At 45.4% G+C, this 17,775-nt stretch overlaps 2 protein-coding genes and 1 long non-coding RNA gene across 9 annotated transcripts in view; 2 read left to right on the top strand and 1 right to left on the bottom strand.

Annotated features, from left to right (window-relative positions):
- Positions 1-1,366: 1,366 nt before the first annotated feature.
- Positions 1,367-6,046, top strand: LOC309695167 (leucine-rich repeat-containing protein 31-like). 4 transcript variants are annotated; one of them, XM_082515660.1, is made up of 10 exons: positions 1,367-1,521; positions 1,640-1,706; positions 1,854-1,938; positions 2,880-3,063; positions 3,333-3,428; positions 4,192-4,294; positions 4,620-4,784; positions 4,921-5,076; positions 5,350-5,827; positions 5,966-6,046. In XM_082515660.1, exons 5-9 carry the CDS (start codon positions 3,411-3,413, stop codon positions 5,805-5,807), a joined length of 900 nt encoding a protein of 299 aa, XP_082371786.1. In that variant the 5' UTR covers positions 1,367-1,521; positions 1,640-1,706; positions 1,854-1,938; positions 2,880-3,063; positions 3,333-3,410; the 3' UTR covers positions 5,808-5,827; positions 5,966-6,046. The 4 variants fall into 4 exon arrangements, with proteins under 4 accessions (XP_082371786.1, XP_082371785.1, XP_082371787.1 ...); XM_082515659.1 differs by lacking the exon at positions 5,966-6,046 and having other exon boundaries at positions 5,350-5,961; XM_082515661.1 differs by lacking the exon at positions 5,966-6,046 and having other exon boundaries at positions 3,333-3,445; positions 5,350-5,961.
- Positions 6,047-12,348: 6,302 nt separating this feature from the next.
- On the top strand, positions 12,349-17,770 carry LOC309695169 (kinesin-like protein KIF1B). Of its 3 annotated transcripts, none has more exons than XM_082515665.1 (9): positions 12,349-12,384; positions 12,505-12,736; positions 12,835-12,968; positions 13,069-13,130; positions 13,225-13,370; positions 13,549-13,730; positions 13,823-14,116; positions 14,210-14,362; positions 16,689-17,770. In XM_082515665.1, the coding sequence occupies exons 2-7, from the start codon at positions 12,713-12,715 to the stop codon at positions 13,836-13,838; spliced, it is 564 nt and encodes a 187-aa protein (XP_082371791.1). In that variant the 5' UTR covers positions 12,349-12,384; positions 12,505-12,712; the 3' UTR covers positions 13,839-14,116; positions 14,210-14,362; positions 16,689-17,770. The 3 variants fall into 3 exon arrangements, with proteins under 3 accessions (XP_082371791.1, XP_082371792.1, XP_082371790.1); XM_082515666.1 differs by lacking the exon at positions 16,689-17,770 and having other exon boundaries at positions 13,823-13,894; positions 13,995-14,116; positions 14,210-14,659; XM_082515664.1 differs by lacking the exon at positions 16,689-17,770 and having other exon boundaries at positions 14,210-14,659.
- The window catches only part of LOC309695196, a 71,016-nt gene continuing 69,947 nt past the window's right edge, over positions 16,707-17,775 (bottom strand). For both annotated transcript variants that reach the window (XR_014273062.1, XR_014273063.1), the window contains exon 3: positions 16,707-16,783. This is a non-coding gene — a long non-coding RNA (uncharacterized lncRNA). The remainder of the gene's footprint in view (positions 16,784-17,775) is intronic.

Below are 17,775 nucleotides of genomic sequence, written 5' to 3'. Positions count from 1 at the left end.
ATACATTTCTGACATTCAAAAACAAAACAAAAACAAATCAGCGACCAATATAGCCACCTTTCTTTGCAAGGACACTCAAAAGCCTGCCATCCATGGATTCTGTCAGTGTTTTGATCTGTTCACCATCAACATTGCGTGCAGCAGCAACCACAGCCTCCCAGACACTGTTCAGAGAGGTGTACTGTTTTCCCTCCTTGTAAATCTCACATTTGATGATGGACCACAGGTTCTCAATGGGGTTCAGATCAGGTGAACAAGGTGGCCATGTCATAGTTTTTCTTCTTTTATACCCTTTCTTGCCAGCCACGCTGTGGAGTACTTGGACGTGTGTGATGGAGCATTGTCCTGCATGATGCAGACTTCTTCCTGTACCACTGCTTGAAGAAGGTGTCTTCCAGAAACTGGCAGTAGGACTGGGAGTTGAGCTTGACTCCATCCTCAACCCGAAAAGGCCCCACAAGCTCATCTTTGATGATACCAGCCCAAACCAGTACTCCACCTCCACCTTGCTGGCGTCTGAGTCGGACTGGAGCTCTCTGCCCTTTACCAATCCAGCCACGGGCCCATCCATCTGGCCCATCAAGACTCACTCTCATTTCATCAGTCCATAAAACCTTAGAAAAACCAGTCTTGAGATATTTCTTGGCCCAGTCTTGACGTTTCAGCTTGTGTGTCTTGTTCAGTGGTGGTCGTCTTTCAGCCTTTCTTACCTTGGCCATGTCTCTGAGTATTGCACACCTTGTGCTTTTGGGCACTCCAGTGATGTTGCAGCTCTGAAATATGGCCAAACTGGTGGCAAGTGGCATCTTGGCAGCTGCACGCTTGACTTTTCTCAGTTCATGGGCAGTTATTTGGCGCCTTGGTTTTTCCACACGCTTCTTGCGACCCTGTTGACTATTTTGAATGAAACGCTTGATTGTTCGATGATCACGCTTCAGAAGCTTTGCAATTTTGAGACTGCTGCATCCCTCTGCAAGATATCTCACTATTTTTGACTTTTCTGAGCCTGTCAAGTCCTTCTTTTGACCCATTTTGCCAAAGGAAAGGACGTTGCCTAATAATTATGCACACCTGATATAGGGTGTTGATGTCATTAGACCACACCCCTTCTCATTACAGAGATGCACATCACCTAATATGCTTAATTGGTAGTAGGCTTTCGAGCCTATACAGCTTGGAGTAAGACAACATGCATGAAGAGGATGATGTGGACAAAATACTCATTTGCCTAATGTTAGGGAAAATATTCTAAAACACTTCTTCAGTAAAGACAGTAAACACACAGAACTTCTTGCTAGCAAGGGCAGCCTCCAGACTGAGACTCGCACTAAGAAACTGCCCCGGTCTTTATTTATACTTGTGTGTGTGTGTGTGTGTGTGTGTGTGTGTGTGTGTGTGTGTGTGTGTGCCAGTTGCAGCCTCCAAGTTGAACACCATCACCAAATCCAACCTGGGTCAGTGTGTCAGCAAGTACGACCTGCTGGTCTGGTTTGAGATCAGCGAGCTGGAGCCCACTGGAGAGTGAGTATCCACCTGGAGTGTTATATTCACGCACAAGCTTTAAAGGAACCATAAAAATGATCTCCAGGAAGAATATTATAAGTTGGGATGTTGTGTCACCTCCTCCCTCCATGCACAGGTACATCCCAGCCATCGTGGATCACAGTGGAGGCCTGCCCTGTCATGGTACCTACCTGCTGCACCAGGTACAGGATTGGTGCACATGTTGTTTCCTTATTACTCACACAGTGGTAACTGCTTCCTTTGTACACAGTTGAATATCTTCTTTTAAAGCGTAATGTTGCTCTAGCTGTGCTCACTGTGATCCTGAGCTCCTGTTATGTTTGCTGCAGGGGATCCAGCGGAGGATCACAGTGACCCTCATCCACGAGAAAGGCAGCGAGCTCCATTGGAAAGATGTTCGTGAGCTGGTTGTAGGTGAGCAGCCTGCCTTTAGGGTCTAGTCGTGCTATACCTCTGTGTAGAAAACAAAACCCCAAAGCACCGAAACAATGTTTTATAGTGTTTGTGTGCTTTTGATAGAGGAAGACAGGACAGAACATCATTAAAGGGATTTGACTTTGTGAGATCACCCTGAAAACGCACCACTCGGTTCACTCTGAGATATTTTCAGTCTGGAAAGATGAATCTGTCGGGCTTCAGGCTGCTTCTCACTTTAAGCAGTTCATGCTGTAGCTGATGGACCAAAAATGACATTTGATATTTTAGACATTCAGCTGCTGACTCTGAAGCCAACAGGCTCTTGAGTGTGGATGATTGTGTTGGTACTGGATGCTGTGATCAAACAGCTGTTCTGATCTGTCTTCATTCATGCCTGTTGTTATTAAGCCTCCTAAGCTCCAAACCAGTAAAAGCAATCTTTGGAGGCAACACCCTTTTTAGTACTTTGCTGTATTTGTTTGTGATTGTGTGACACTGAACCACAGTGCTATGTATATCCTCTGTAACACTCAGACGTTTCCAGATCAGTGTTTCCCCCTCAGCTGTTTCTCACTATAGAGTCTTTCCTCTGTAACAATGAGGCACCAGCAGAGCATATCTGGCTCCCAGTCTGTGGCTGATAGTGCCCCCTGCTGTTAATAACAGGAACAGTGTAACCTTGTATGGAGCTCATAGTGATGGTCTGAAGATTGCTGCTGCAAGGCAGTAATTTGTATCCATGTGTGCTGTCTATTCTGAGCATATGCAGTTATGTGAGCTCTCAGGTTTTATGTATCAGGACATAATTAAAAACAATCAGGTCCTTAGTAGGTCTTAATATGAGGTAAATATAAAACATGAAGTGTTTGTGAGGTTCATCTGCAGCACCTTTGTCTCTGTGAAATGTTTGCTAATTTAACATTTTCCCTCCTAAACAGGAAGGAGTTTGTGGAGGCCTATGTGAATCATGCCTTCAACACATCAGTGGAGAATCTGTTCCAGGAGTTCAAGCGAGGCTTCTTCCTGGTGTGTGAGCAGGATTTGGTGAGGCTGTTTCGACCAGAGGAGCTGCAGGGAGTGCTGGTCGGCCAGGACGTGCATGACTGGGAAAAGTTCAAACAGGTACAGTCAGCCAAACAGACACAGGCTGTAGTTTCACAGCTGTCCTGTAGCACAATAACTGTGTACTGCATACTGTCAAAAGCATTCAGTCGGCTGCTTTAACACAAATATGAACTTGAGTCACATCTCAGTCTTAATCCAGACTTTTGTATGATAGTATAATATAATAGTCAGCCCACCCTTCGCAGCTATAACTGCTTCCACTCTTCTGGGAAAGCTTTCCACAAGGTTTAGGTGTGTTTATGGGAATTTTTTGACTATTCTTCCAGAGGTGCATTTGTGGTGTCAGACACTGACGTTGGAGGAGAAGGCCTGGCTCACAGTTGCTGCTCTAATTCATCCCAAAGATGTTCTATCAGGTTGAGGTCAGGACTCTGTGCAGGCTAGTCCAGTTCTTCTACACCAAACTCACTCATCCATGTCTTTATGGACCTTGTATTGTGCACTGGTGCCCAGCCATGTGCACACATGCCCACACTTTACACTTGGCACAGTGCAGTCAGACAAGTACTTCTGGCAACCACCAAACCCTGACACATCCATCGGATTGCCAGTCAGAGAAGTGTGATTCGTCACTCCAGTAAACACATCTCCACTGCTTTAGAGTCCAGTGTTGAGATGCTTAAATCACTCCATCTGACGCTTTGCATTGTGTTTGTCAGTGTAAGGCTGGGATGCAGCTGCTCAGCCATGGAAACCAATGAAGTTTGGACATCTGTAACAACAGCAGACTGCAGATATTGGTGACTTAAGTGCACTATGAGCCTTAGCATCAGCTGACTAGCTGTCATTTCCAATTACTTCCACTTTGTTATAATATCACTAACAGCTGACTATGGAATATTTAATAGCGAGGAAATTTCATGACTGGACTTGTTGCACTGGTGCATCCTATCACATTACCATGCTGGAATTCATTCAGTTCCTGAGAGCGACTCGTCCTTTCACACATGTTTGTAGAAGTAGTCTGCATGCCTAGGTGCTTGATTTAATACACCTGTGTCCATGGAAGTGATTGGAACACATTAATTGAATGATTTGGATGTGTTAGGGAATACTTTTGGCAACATAGTGTATGCCTGACCTTACAAACTCTATGATTATAACAGTCATTTTCACTGTTTTCAGAACACAAGTTATGGTTGGAGATATCATGACCGCCACCCCACCATACAGATGTTTTGGGAGGTATTTGATGAACTAACTGAAGAGCAGAGGAAAGATGTCCTTCGTAAGTACTTGCTGAAGCCTCCATTATGATATGTTACTGAAATCACACTGTATCATATAAAACATTAGATTTTTCTGCGCTTTACCAAGATACATTAGAGAGCAGCATTGTTCTGATTAATATACTGTAAAGCTGCTTCTAGCTGGTGGACTGAGCCGCCTCACCTTTCACCTGGCTCACGTCACACACCTGGAGAGACTCAACCTCCACCTGTGTTGCCTCACGCGAGATGATCTAGAGGCTCTGAGTCAGTTGCTACCAATCTCACACGCCGGACACTAATCGCATGCTCGCTGCAGCAGTCATGTGACTCGTTGTTTTTCAGTCCAGGTGCTGCCCTCTCTCACTGCACTGACCGAGCTTGATGTGTCATCCAATAAGGAAGTGGGAGGTGTGGTCCACCTGCTGGTCTCCGCCCTCCCTGCGACACAAATGAGGCGGCTGCCATTCAACAGCTGCTACATGAGCAACGAGTCCTTCACTGCTCTGGGTAACACACACACACACACACACACACACACACACACACTTGTTTATTTATAGAAGTTTTCCTTCAAGTCATTCTCCCTGAATACCTCTTCCACCCTCTAGCCTGAAATGGTGAAAACTTTGTGTTTATGCATCAGCCCTGGCGGTGTCCTATCTGCGCACGGTGGATATTTCCTGGTGTAAAGTGGTTGGCGGTCACTTGGCGCTCCTGCTGGATGCTCTGCAGCCATCAGTCGTCAGCGAGCTCCGTCTTTGCAGCTGCGAGCTCACCACTGATGACATGCAACATCTGGGTAACTAACACACAATGACATTATACTTTTTCTTTTTTGGTCTGTAGTGGATCATTAGGCTGCATAAATGTATATTAAGACAAGTAAAGCCTGAAGGAAATTGATATTTCTTTCATTTATTTCATGCTGCCAGCATCTGTAGCTGTCGTATAAAACAAAACAATGAAACTATTCGGTGTTATTTTTGTCTCCATCAGAAACATTGTGAACAAAACAGTAAAGTGAACAGGCATAAAGTGATCAGTTATCAATGGGTCCTCTTCCTCTGTGCAGCTGCCGTGTGCAGACGGGGCTGTCTCTCCTCACTCCGTGCACTGGATCTGTCCTACAACAGCTTGGTGGGAGACAACGGTTGGTGCAGTCTGTTTGCAGCAGGAGGTCTGGGCTCTCTGGAAGACGTGGATGTCAGTTTGCGACCTTCAACCTCTGCTCCGTGCTCAGCCTGGCTGCCCGCTCTGCTCCGAGCTCTGCCTCAAATGCCGGCGCTGGCTCGACTGGCCATGCAGAGGTGGACAGCTGACTGTCAGGAGAGAGAGCAGCTGAGGTACTGTCTGAAAAAGAGGAGCGTCCTGCTGGAAAGGGATCCAGATTTACAAGACACATCATCAACATGTAAAGGGAACAGTCAGGAGAGCCTAGAAGAGAGTCAGCCTGAGGAGATTGGAGCGGACCGCACTGGAATTTACTGTCAAAGAGCGACCCACTTTGTTGCTTTATTATTATTTTTTTAAGTCTCTGTTACCACAAGAAGGTCAGTGTTGACGTCAGCTGCATCACGTCTGATGTAAACTGTGTCACACGTGATGGTTTCAGGGAATACTGGGAACTTACAGAGTTAAGCACAGCTGGTGTGGGTTATCATATTTGTCGTCTCTCACCTTGGCTGCAGGGTCTGGGTCTTTCCAATGCAGCAGTCCTAACACTTGAGACACACATGCCGAGAAGTGGGGATACCTGGAAATGGACAAAGGCTTTCAGCAGAGTTTTAAAGCAGCTATTCAGGAAAAGAGCTGTGAATTATCTGCATACCTTGTTAGGTAATCAGCTATTTTGGGGTTCTTTAACAAATCAACCAAAAGGTCGACTGAGTATTTTCTCGTCAGAGTACCATCACCGTTCACGATGATGTTGAGCACAAGCTGGAGCGTTTGATGGATGTTCTTTGCATCAAAGAGCTACGAGGAAATCCCAGAGATTAGAGACAGGATATTATGTGAATCAGCATGAATGTTGTTTGTTGTTCAACAGATAAAAACAAGAAGAGAAAATAGAAACAAAGTAAAAAAGGAACAATTGTTTCTGCCGTTAAGAAAAAAAATTGAGTCATGGCAGAGACCTGCAGAAGTCTTGAGTCTCATTTGATGACATTTTGTCAGATTGCCTTGTAATTTAAAAAAAACAAAACTGTTTTTTGAGCAAAAGTTCTCCAGGTTTTTTTGGAGTTCTTTCAAAGTTTTCTTATTTTTGGACGTTAGCTGCTTTTTCACTCTTTTTCAGTCCAGTCTGTGCATCTGAACATTTACAGAAAGATTTCTTTGTTTCGTCTTTAGACACTTTGTTAAACGCAGATCCCAGCAGAGTTCGCCTACCTTCTCTCCAACCTTCTCAGGTTTTGTGGATATTATACATGGTTATGCTGAGGATATGTCGGCTACTTTCCACTGGAAATGCCTTTTGGTTAAACTGTCAGCGAGGAATTTGCACTGTTACATTTTTATATAACTTTAATGCAAAAAAAACAGCTGCTTGTTTAAGTGAAAATACACTGATGGGGTTTTTTTCTATTCATGAACAGGAGTGTGATCAGTTTAATAAAAGAAAAAATAACCATAACCAAGATATGAGGGGAAATCTTGGACAAATACAAGCAGACTGGAGCAGCCAGCGTTCAAAACACCGACGTTCAAGGTAACAGAAGGTTCCCGAGCCACATCCACCCAGCTGGTTTCTGTGTTTCTTGTGTATTTGTGTACACTGTGACTTCATGGCTGTCTTGGGCTCCAGCTCTTGTTTTGGTGTCTCATTAATTTGATTTAATGTCCTGCTTAGTGATAACATCACTCTTGGCCTCCCTGCACTGGCTTCCAATTGAATTTAGGATTCATTTTAAAGTTCTTTTATTGGTTTTTAAATCTTTAAATGGTCTGGCACCTGCTGAAGCCCTATGTCCCCACTCGTTCGCTCCGGTCAGCTGAGCAGCTGTTGCTCTCAGTCCCCAAATCACGGCTGAAACTGAGAGGAGACCGAGCGTTCTCTATCGTGGCTCCTAAGCTTTGGAATAATCTTCCTCTTCACATTAGGCAATCGACATCAGTGCTGGTTTTTAAATCCAGATTGAAAAAGCATTTTTATTCACTGGCTTTTGACTCAGTGGTTGACTGACTTGTATTTTATTGTTTTTCGCTATGTTTATTATTGTATCGTATTTATTATTCTTATGGTATCTATTATGTTTCTATTGTTCAGCAGTTTGGTCAGCCTTGTGTGTTTTTAAAGTGCTATATAAATAAACAATGATGATGATGATGAACATAGTAACGTGTGTTGGGTTGCTCTGTCTTCAGACTCACTGTCAGACTGATTAGACAGTGAGTCTGAAGGTGAGAGTCCTCACTGCCCACGCCTGTCTTTGGGTCTGACCAACACCGTTTCCTGTGTGTCATTCCCCCCTCGCCTTCCCCCCATCCGTCCTGTCTGCACTGACCTCTCCAATAAAGACAAAAGGCCTCATTTTCTGAAACTCTTCCTATCCCATCACCTTGCGAAGAATCACTTCACCATGTTGATTAATAAGGACGGTGGGAATGGTTTGAAGTCTCGTCACAGAAAATGTGCCAAAGGCAAAGAATCTGAGCTTGAAATAAAATGAAATGAAAGATCAGCCCCACACAGGGGTTAAATTCAGATGGAAACTCTTATCACACAAAGAGAACAAGCGAATAAATATATCTGAGTGTGGCCCCTCGACTGTCACAGTGTAGCTGACATTTGATCTTATCATGTGTTAAAGCTATTTTAATTACTGAAGAGAACCAGTGTCAAACTCAGCCCAAGTATGGTTGTACGTTAATCCTTAAAGCAACAACGTTTTTAAAGTTGCAGCGTCATTTTTACACCACACCTAAAATCCCACTAATCGTCCGGGCTCTTCACCCTCTGACCACACGCTGGGGTATCTAACACCACATGACCCAAATGGAAACTATGTCAGCTGAAAGAAACCCATCGAAATGTGCAACACTTAAAACTTTGCCTGATTGGAGCATGGCTTCAAATACAGCCCTGAAAACAGACAGGCGGTCGTTGGCATTTCGCCCTCGTTCCTGAGAGACTACATCGATGTATCAGTCAACAAATGAACTACTGTGGCGTCACAGCTGGGGCCTTCTCTGTGTCGTTTATAACACAGAGAAGGACCCAGCTGTGACGCTGAAGTGGTATCTTTAAATTAGCTGTAGGTGTGAATGCTTGTCTGTCTCTCTGTTAGCTTTGCAACAGACTGGTGATATTCAGAGTGCACCATATGTCTGGTATTATTTCCCTTCCAAATTAGTGCTTCCTCTTAGTTGCTGGTCTAAATTTGTTTCCTTTCATGTTCAGGCCGTGTTAGTGTTGTCTCTGTGTGTAGCAGGTTTTGTCTCCATGTTTGTTTCACTGTCTGCCTGTCTGTCTCTGTATTCTGTACTTCTGATAGACGTCTAATTTTGCCAGTCCCTCTTTTTGTGCGCCTTGTACCTTGTCACTCTCTGTGACCGCGTCTCACTTTGCCAGTTCCCATGTATTTAATCAGTTAATGGTGGTCTGAGTAACCCTCACCACTTTGTTCTCCAGTGTCTTTGTTCCTGTTCATCCTACATATTTTCCCCCATTTGTTATTTATTTCTGCTGTTTGCTATTTATATTTTATTCCTGCACAGTTTGCTTGAAGCACTCATATTTTGTCTATTCTATTCATGTGGATCTTATCTTTCTATTTCCTTGCTTCCTTTTCTGTTTACTTTGCTTCTTGCCCGTGTTTCGTCCTTTTGCGGTGTCTGTGTTTTTTTTTATCCTATGGTCTCTTTTAAGTTTGTTTGTCTCTTTACTTCTTCAAACTGAATTCAAAGTGGAGCAAATGCTATATAACATTCTCATAGTCTCATTCACACTAACGTTGGTTCTGTATCTTGTAACCAAAGGAAGCTTCAGCATGCAGACTGGAGCCAGCGATCAAAACACGTGCTTCCTATTTTATTTTGTTGGTTATGTTGAGTTTTGCTGTAACTGTCTCGTTACTCCTGATTTGTCCCTGCCGTCTCCTCTTCCCTAATGACCGTCCTGTGTGTTTATTGTTTAATCTTCTCCTTTCGTCACCCAGCTTCACTGGTCATGTTTCCTAGTGTTATCCCCCAGTATAGGTTTCTGAGTTTCTCAGTTCCCTGTCAGATATTTCATATCATTCTCTCCGTCCAAAATAAACAGGCTGCCTTTAGTTTATCCTTGCCAGCCTGTGAGTCTGCATTTGGGTCTTCTTTTTTCATAACAAATGATCATACTCCCCGCAGATTGTGATAGTGACACCTCCAGGCCATGCTGCAACTCTCTGGAGCTTTCCGCTCTTCAGGAACTCTCTCTGCAGGAGGGGGAGATACAGGAGAGGTGGAGGAAGATCTCAGCCTGGGCGTCTATTGTCTTATGTAGTCTGGAAGATGAGTGGATGGTGGGGTGGGTGCAGTTTTCTCTGTGGTGGGGTTGGGTGGACTGTCCCGGGCTCTGTGGGGCCGGGAGGCGCTGCTGCACTGGGCCCCGGTCTGGATGGGCCTGGGCCCCCTTTCCCTGGCGGGGCGCGGAGTATGGGGGTGTCACCAGGGTGCAGAGGAGGCTACCCCCCCTCTGTCCCCTTCTGGCTGCCTCTGCCTCAATTTTATCCCACAACTTAGACATTCACATTACTCACACTCTCATTACACATACATATAGGATCTTGGGGGTGGGCACAATACATGGATACATGGATACACGATACATGTACACCCCACCCCTGGTGTCGTTGCCCACCTCTCAATTTTAAATACACGTAGACATTGAGGGCTATCAGGAGGGACTATGCGCTTACCTGCTGCTCCTTGGCAGGTAGCTCCATGCCCTCCTGGGTTTTAAATGCACCTTAGAACACACATGCATCAACACTACAATGAGCGGGTTGACGGAGGTTTGGAGTCTTCTCTCACCCCCATTCTCTGCGGCCTGCTGGAGCAGGGGGGCTAGGAGGAGGAGTTGGCCGTCCGACTGCGGTCTGGAGTGTGGGGCCTCCCTGCTGCTGCGGAGTCGGGGTGGTCTGCCTCTCCCCACCGCAGGGAAAAGGGTAACACTACCTGGGTCTGGGTGCAGTTCCCCCTCCAGGGGCAACGGTACCTAGACCCGGTTCGTAGAGTACGCTTGGGGAGTGTGATCGTGTGTACAGCGTCTCTTTATGTCTGTCTCCACGTTGGTTGAGTGTGGAGTAGGTACATATGAGAGCATGAGGGTGGGAATGGATGTTTGTATATGTGTGTGCCTGTATGTCTGTGTCTATATGTCAGGTTGGGTATCAGACGCCACCTCTCTGGGGACATCTCAGGCCCTCCAAGGTTTGGAGGCCTATCTCCCCCTACCACCACTTCCCCTGCCAGTGGCGGACTCCCTCAGACATCGGTGCGTTGGTGGTTCTTTGTGTCCGGGGATGGGCGTCCAGGTACACACCGGCTCACTCCTTGGCGGCCGCTTATCGGGGCCTGGAGCCTGGGGCTCGCTCGGGCCACTTCGGAGGTGGGGGTGCCCCCGGCCTCTCGGCCTGGGGCTCGGTCACTCAGGCACAGCTGGCTGCCGGCGGAGCTCACGGGCGCGTCACTGCAACTCCCCCTGGCTTCTGCTCCGCGGCTGCTGAGTGAGCCCTCATCTGGGACTCTCAGCTCTTTCTGGGACAGTGGCGCGGCTGCCCCTCTGTTGGTCTTCCTTGGTCTGTTGTGTTCTGGGGGCCTCTGGATGTCTGGAGTTTTGATCTCCTCCATACCTGCTTCATGCCCTGGAGGACGGGGCTGTGGCCCCCCCACACCCTCTAGCAGATCATTACATGAAGGAACCTTCATGTAATGATCTGGTATGTAGAAAAGGTATGTATCAGTTGGCTGGGAAGAAAGATGGAGGTGGAAAGGATGTGCAAGCTATGGGACAAAGTTGCTGAGACTAGGTTAAAAAGAGGTGAGGATCAGTGAGCAGGAGTGTGGCTTTGTGCTGAAAAGAGCACAACAGATTGTCTGGAGAGAAGGTGAAGGAAAGTCAGCTGAAGCAAGACAGTTTGTGGAGTTTGTGTTGGACTGTATGTTATGCTGGGAGCCTGGGGATTAGTGCACTTTGATTCCAAGTTAATACTAGCTAGTGTTTCTCACTGGTTTTTGGGCGGTGGAGTAAAAGGGATTGGTTGGTGGCTGTTTCTAATGTTAGCCTTTTCTTTGCTTTCTTACAGGCAGGGTAAAGACATGGTGATGAATGAGTGTGTGGGCCGTCTGCTGAGGACCAAGAGCTCAGGACAGTCAGACGGGGGCGTCGCAGCAGGAGTCACCGTGCTCGACAACCCTCTGCTGTCCTGAGATGTCAGACTCCTGCCTGCACATACAAACCACACTGAAGTCAGAGTTCCACCTGCACCTCCACCTGTTCTTGCAACAGCATGAAAACTGACAGAGGTGAGACAGCAGAAAAGTTCTTGTCTATTTTTTTTTTTTTTTACTAAGTTAAGGAATTAAGTTAAGAAGAGTGATTAAATAAATAGTTTCTTGCATTTTTGATTTAATGATTGTGTTTAGGATTATTTCAGAAACATGTTTAGAGGATCTTTGTAAGCCTGTATTTACTTTAAAAGAAGGGAAGCACTTCTTCATCCTACAGAAAAGGTGACACATTACAGATGAGTTCATAAAAAGTGTCTCTGTCACTCTTTCAAGGCTCTGTCACTTTTTCTTTTTGACTGGAACAGCATGGTAAAGTAGGCCTAGGCTGCCATCTTGTGGCAGTGTGTTGTTACTACAACATATGAAATTGTGTTTCTATTGGAAATATAATTCAGCACCACTGAGCCGCTCTCTCAGTTACAAACTGAACCTGTTTCTTAGACATATAAATCACTAAGTACAGTGAAGCTTTTGGTTTTGTAAAAGTGTTTCTTATTCTAAATGCATGTTGATTTTTATCAGGGTGAAGAGCAGTTAGCAGTGCATTCATGGACATCTCTAAACTATTATTTGAAGAATCTTTGGTGATGATGGCATGAACTAGAAGCGTGAGCTCCAGGTGAGACTGCACAGAAGAACAAGTGTCCTTAAACTGCATCAACTGATGACGTCTTACAATTTTATTCCACTGTGTGTTTTTATCATTGAACGTTTCAGTCTTTGTGTACATGTAACGCAGACACTAAAGCTGTGCCAGAACTTCATGCTGAAGAGAAGGATTCTTTTAAAATGCATGGGGGAGCAAGCGAGTCAGATACCAAGGGCACAAAGATGAAGCAGGTCTGATCGGAAACCGTTTATTTCCAGGCCAGGGAGCACAAATAAAAACACCCTTAAAAGGTTCCCTCCTGCTCAACCGCGTCACTCCCTACGGAGAGAAGATCTACATGACCTTATCTGCGTATCTGGAGGTCAGCCGCTGCTCCGCCGTGTTGTACCTGTTTGTACGTGTTTTTAAGTCTCTTGATGTCATCGTGTCTAACACACACCCTTTATCTCCTCTCTGCAGCTGGACCATTGCATCCAGCCTGCCATTATCACCAAAGACATCTGCACGGTCTTTTACTCCCGAGACGCCAAGATTTCCCCACCCCGTTCTCTCAAGAACCTCTTTGGGACTGGATACTCCAAAACTCCTGACTGGTAAATCTGGGCTGCTGCACTGTGGCCATCTCTGTTTCACAATCAAAGATATCTGCCCTGTTACAAAGTTTCCTTGTTCAAAACTTCTGCTTCATTATAGCAACCGAGTGACTGGGATCTACGAGCTGAGCTTGTGTAAGATGTCTGACACTGGAAGCCCAGGTGAGCGGCCATGAAACATGTTTAAAGAACGGCAGCTGTTTTATCATAATTCTGTGGAGAGCTTCATCCTAATGAGGGCTCATGTCCTGAGCAGGGATGCAGAGGAGGAGGAGGAAGGTCCTGGACACATCAGTGGCTTATGTGCGTGGAGAGGAGAACCTGGCCGGCTGGAGGCCCAGAGGAGATAGCCTCATCCTAGAGCACCAGTGGGAGCTGGAGAAGATGGAGCAGCTGCAGGAGGTGGGGCCTTAAAAGATTCATAAAGAAATAAATCTGTTTAATATCATTGAGGGAAAAATGACTTTTCAGCTCAAAGACCAAAGTGCTATTCTAAAAAGTTTTTTCTTAGAGTACAGACTTTACATGACTAACCTCCCCTCTTCTCCCCACCTCACATTCGCCCCCATCTTTCGTCCAGGTGGAAAAGACCCGTCACCTTCTGGGAGAGGCGGCTCCCGTGGGAACAGCTCCCACCACCAAGTCCCTGAGTGAGTCTCTGTCCCCCAGCGTGAGCTCCGGCACTCTGTCCACGTCCACCTCCGTCTCCTCGCAGATCTCCAGCACCACCTTTGAAAGCGTGAGAAGGAGCTGGCCACCAAGGTGAGAAAAACGTGGGCTTAGTGGGCGTTCTTGTTGCTGCCTTCTTCCTTCTCTGCTCGGAGCTGATCGGTCTTGTTCCTGTTGTGTTGTAGTGCCTGCGCCTTCTGACACACACCTTCAATACTGAATACAAGCAGCTGGTGAACAGCATCAGTGACTGCAAGGTGAGAAATAATACAAAGAAATAAAAAAATAGCCTTTCTGTGTCACATCAGGGAGTTCCTATATTGACGTCTACCTCATCCTGCTGTTGTTTCACTTCAGCTTTCTCTCATCTCACCGATCGGACGTGATCCATCCGTGACGAGCTTCAGCAGTGCCACCCTCACCCCTTCCTCTACCTCCCCCTCTCTCTCGGACTCGCGCTGTGGCTCCATGGGCCAGAAGTAAACATATTTTTAGGAACATTGACCTCGATCTGCAAACGGTTATTGACAGGTTATCTATTTGATTCTAACTTGGTGTGATTTGTGTTAAAGGACCCCTGAGAACAGCTCACGTGCCTCCAGTCCCTCCTGCTCAGACTGTGAAAACTTCCCGATGGTTCCCACTCTGGAGACCTCCTACCTTGCGCGGGCTGCAAAGAACGAGTTCCTGAACTTGGTGCCTGATATTGAAGAAATGCGACCAGGGTGAGTAATGCCATATTAACCCAAATACTGTCACTATGACATGTGTCTCACAGACCAAATGTAAGTCGACACTCATGTTCTCTAGTTCAAGCAGAAATGATGTGGATCGATTCAAATTCCTGAGCCTGGATGATTTCAGCTGGAAACAAACCAACTCTGCTTCTTCCTCAGATAATTCAATTCAATTTTATTTATATAGCGCCAAATCACAACAAAAGTCGCCTCAAGGCGCTTCATAGATACAGAGAAAAACCCAACAATCATATGACCCCCTATGAGCAAGCACTTTGGCGACAGTGGGAAGTAAAAACTCCCTTTTAACAGGAAGAAACCTCCAGCAGAACCAGGCTCAGGGAGGGGCGGGACCATCTGCTGCGACCAGTTGGGGTGAGAGAAGGAAGATGGGATAAAGACATGCTGTGGAAGAGAGACAGAGGTTAATAACAGATATGATTCAATGCAGAGAGGTCTATTAATACATAGTGAGTGAGAAAGGTGACTGGAAAGGAAAAACTCAATGCATCATGGGAATCCCCGGCAACTATGCAAGTTGTAAACAGTTGTAGGATTAAAGATTATTGAATGTACAGAATGATTATTTACACAGAGCTATACAGTAGTGCAGTTAAGATAAGTGAGGGTGTAGATAGTTTCTACAGAGGCTATATAAAGTGCTAGTGGTTGTGAGTGGTGGTTCACTCCATGTTATTATTGTGTGTTTGAGGGTACAGTTGTCCATTGTGGGGGTGTGTATGTTCAGTGCATGAGTTTAACGTGGGTCAGATGTCAGGAGGCAGAGTTCAGGAGTCTGACAGCTGTGGGGAAGTAGCTGTTCCGGTACCTGGTGGTCTTAGTCCGGAGGCTCCTGTGGCGCCTCCCAGAGGGCAGGAGGGTGAAGAGTCCATGTGATGGGTGACTGGGGTCTTTGATGATTTTCCCAGCCCTTTTCAGACACCGCTTCCTGTAGATGTCCTTTATGGCAGGAAGTGGTGCTCCGGCGATGCGCTGGGCAGTTTTCACGACCCTCTGCAACGCCTTCCGGTCCGAGGCAGAGCAGTTCCCGTACCAGACTGTTATACAGTTGGTCAGGATGCTCTCGATGGTGCAGCGATAGAAGTTCACCAGGATGTCTGAGGACAGGTGGTTCTTCCTCAGAGTCCTCAAGAAGAAGAGGCGCTGGTGAGCCTTCTTGACCAGCTTGGAGCAGTTGGTCGTCCAGGTGAGATCCTCGGAGATGTGGACTCCCAGGAACTTGAAGCTGCTCACACGCTCCACAGCCGTCCCCTTAATGTGGATGGGTGGATGTGGGTCAGCATTCCTCCTGTAGTCCACGATGAGCTCCTTGGTCTTCTCGGTGTTAAGCAGCAGGTTGTTTGTGTCGCACCACTCAGCCAGACGATCCACCTCCTCCCTGTAGGCGGCCTCATCGTTGTCACTGATGAGGCCAATCACCGTGGTGTCATCTGCAAACTTAATGATGGTGTTGGAACCATCAGCAGGTCTGCAGTCGTGGGTGAAGAGGGAGTAGAGGAAAGGGCTCATCACACAGCCTTGTGGTACACCGGTGTTCATTGTGATGGTAGATGAGCAGCGGTTATCCAGCCGGACATGTTGGGGGCGGTTGGTCAGGAAGTCCAGTAACCATTTGCAGATGAGGGAACTGATGCCCAGGTCTGTCAGTTTCCTGATGAGTTGTGAGGGGTGGATTGTATTGAATGCTGAACTGAAGTCTATAAACAGCATTCTGGCGTAGGTGTTGTTGTTGTCCAGGTGTGAGAGGACAGAGTGCAGTGCGATGGAGACTGCATCCTCTGTGCTCCTGTTCTGGCAAATTGGTGGGGGTCCAGGGTGGGGGGGGACAGGATTTGAAGTGTGCTAGGACCAGCTGCTCTAAGCACTTAGCTATTTACAGTTCATAACAAGAGACAAGGCACCATTTCTCTCCTTTGTGTTCCAGTCATCACAGCAGATTAAACTTTTAAAATATTTGCAAATAGTATAAAGAAATATATAAAGAAGTAAAACAGTAATTTATTAATACTTAGAAATACTAAAACTTACATTTGTCAGCAAAAACTGCTGCCATCTGAACCGAAACGTTACAAACCAGCTTACCCACAATCTGTGTATTTTTCTATGCTGGCTACTTAAATTGGCATCCAACAAGCTATTTGCTTTAATCTTTTATTAGACAAAGGCTGACTGGTTAGTTCAAGCTTCAACTGCATCCAAAGGACTGAAAATGTTTTAACACAGTGACTGAACTTGATTGAAGTCTCCGTAGTTTGTTGAATCTGTTTCGAGTGACTTATTTTCACAATTCCAGGAATTTTTAAAAGGCACCAAAAAGCATTACAACGCTGAGCTCGAGTCTGTGGACTTCAAAGGAAATGCAGAGGAGGCCAGGGTCCACATCAACAGCTGGGTGGAGAAGCAGACACAAGGTAAGCATAATGTAACTTTAAATGATCTCCACTGTAAATCCTTGGGGATCAGTTGTGTTGTGTTCAGTTGAGACATTATTACCGGATTGTCCACCGTCCACATTATTTTCTGTTTCCAGTTCTTCCAGTCTAATTTCTATTCAGTATTAAGCAGCACTATCTCTGGGTTTTACTGTTTGGTTTCATGCTATTAATAAAACCATCACAGCAGTATGTTGCTGTAAATAGCAGGCCAATTCTTCTATTCTTATTATATTATGTGATGGGTACTTCTACTTTGATCACTTGTGTCTTTAACATATTTTTATTTTTCAGGCCCATTTAGGATTGGCTGCTATTGATTCTATATCTTTATATTATCTTAAGTGCAGCAGGAAATTCATTCATTGTTTTTATAAAAGCGCGATACAAATACAGGCCATTTATAAATCTACCATCTATAATAATAGGATACAAGGACTTTCTATGAGGGTTATAGGACTGTGGTGCCACCTGCTGGAAATGAGACAATCTTAATCCCAGTTGAAAGAAGACATTATTTTTGTAGGAGCCATTTTTGGGTTGATACCTCATGTTGCCGCTAGAGGTAACCTTTTTAAGTTTCTTTTTTTTAAACTTTATTTAATAAACAATGAGTATACAACATACGAACAGATGAAGTATACAAAACAACAGAACATGAACACAAAAAGCCAAGAGTAAAAGAAAAAGGTAACAATTATAAGAATACACATACATGTATTGTTTTGAGAGCCTTTGTGTTGGTGGAGTCTGATATTGATTGTATGTACATTTCCACATCCTTAAAATAATGACAGAAATATGGTGTTTTGTTAGTAAACTTACATTTATGGATAAAAAATGTAGCTAAAAGTATGAACAAATTCATCATAAAAAACATTTCTCATACTTGTTGTAAAGGCTCACCTTCTAGCACATTCACTTCACCAGATGCACCTTGTTTCTTTT

This window comes from Aulonocara stuartgranti, assembly GCF_965226115.1.
Source record: "Aulonocara stuartgranti genome assembly, chromosome: 19".
NCBI classification, from domain to species: Eukaryota; Metazoa; Chordata; class Actinopteri; order Cichliformes; family Cichlidae; genus Aulonocara; species Aulonocara stuartgranti.
The sequence above is the reverse complement of the archived record's forward strand: the minus strand, read 5'-3'. Positions and strand labels throughout refer to the sequence as shown.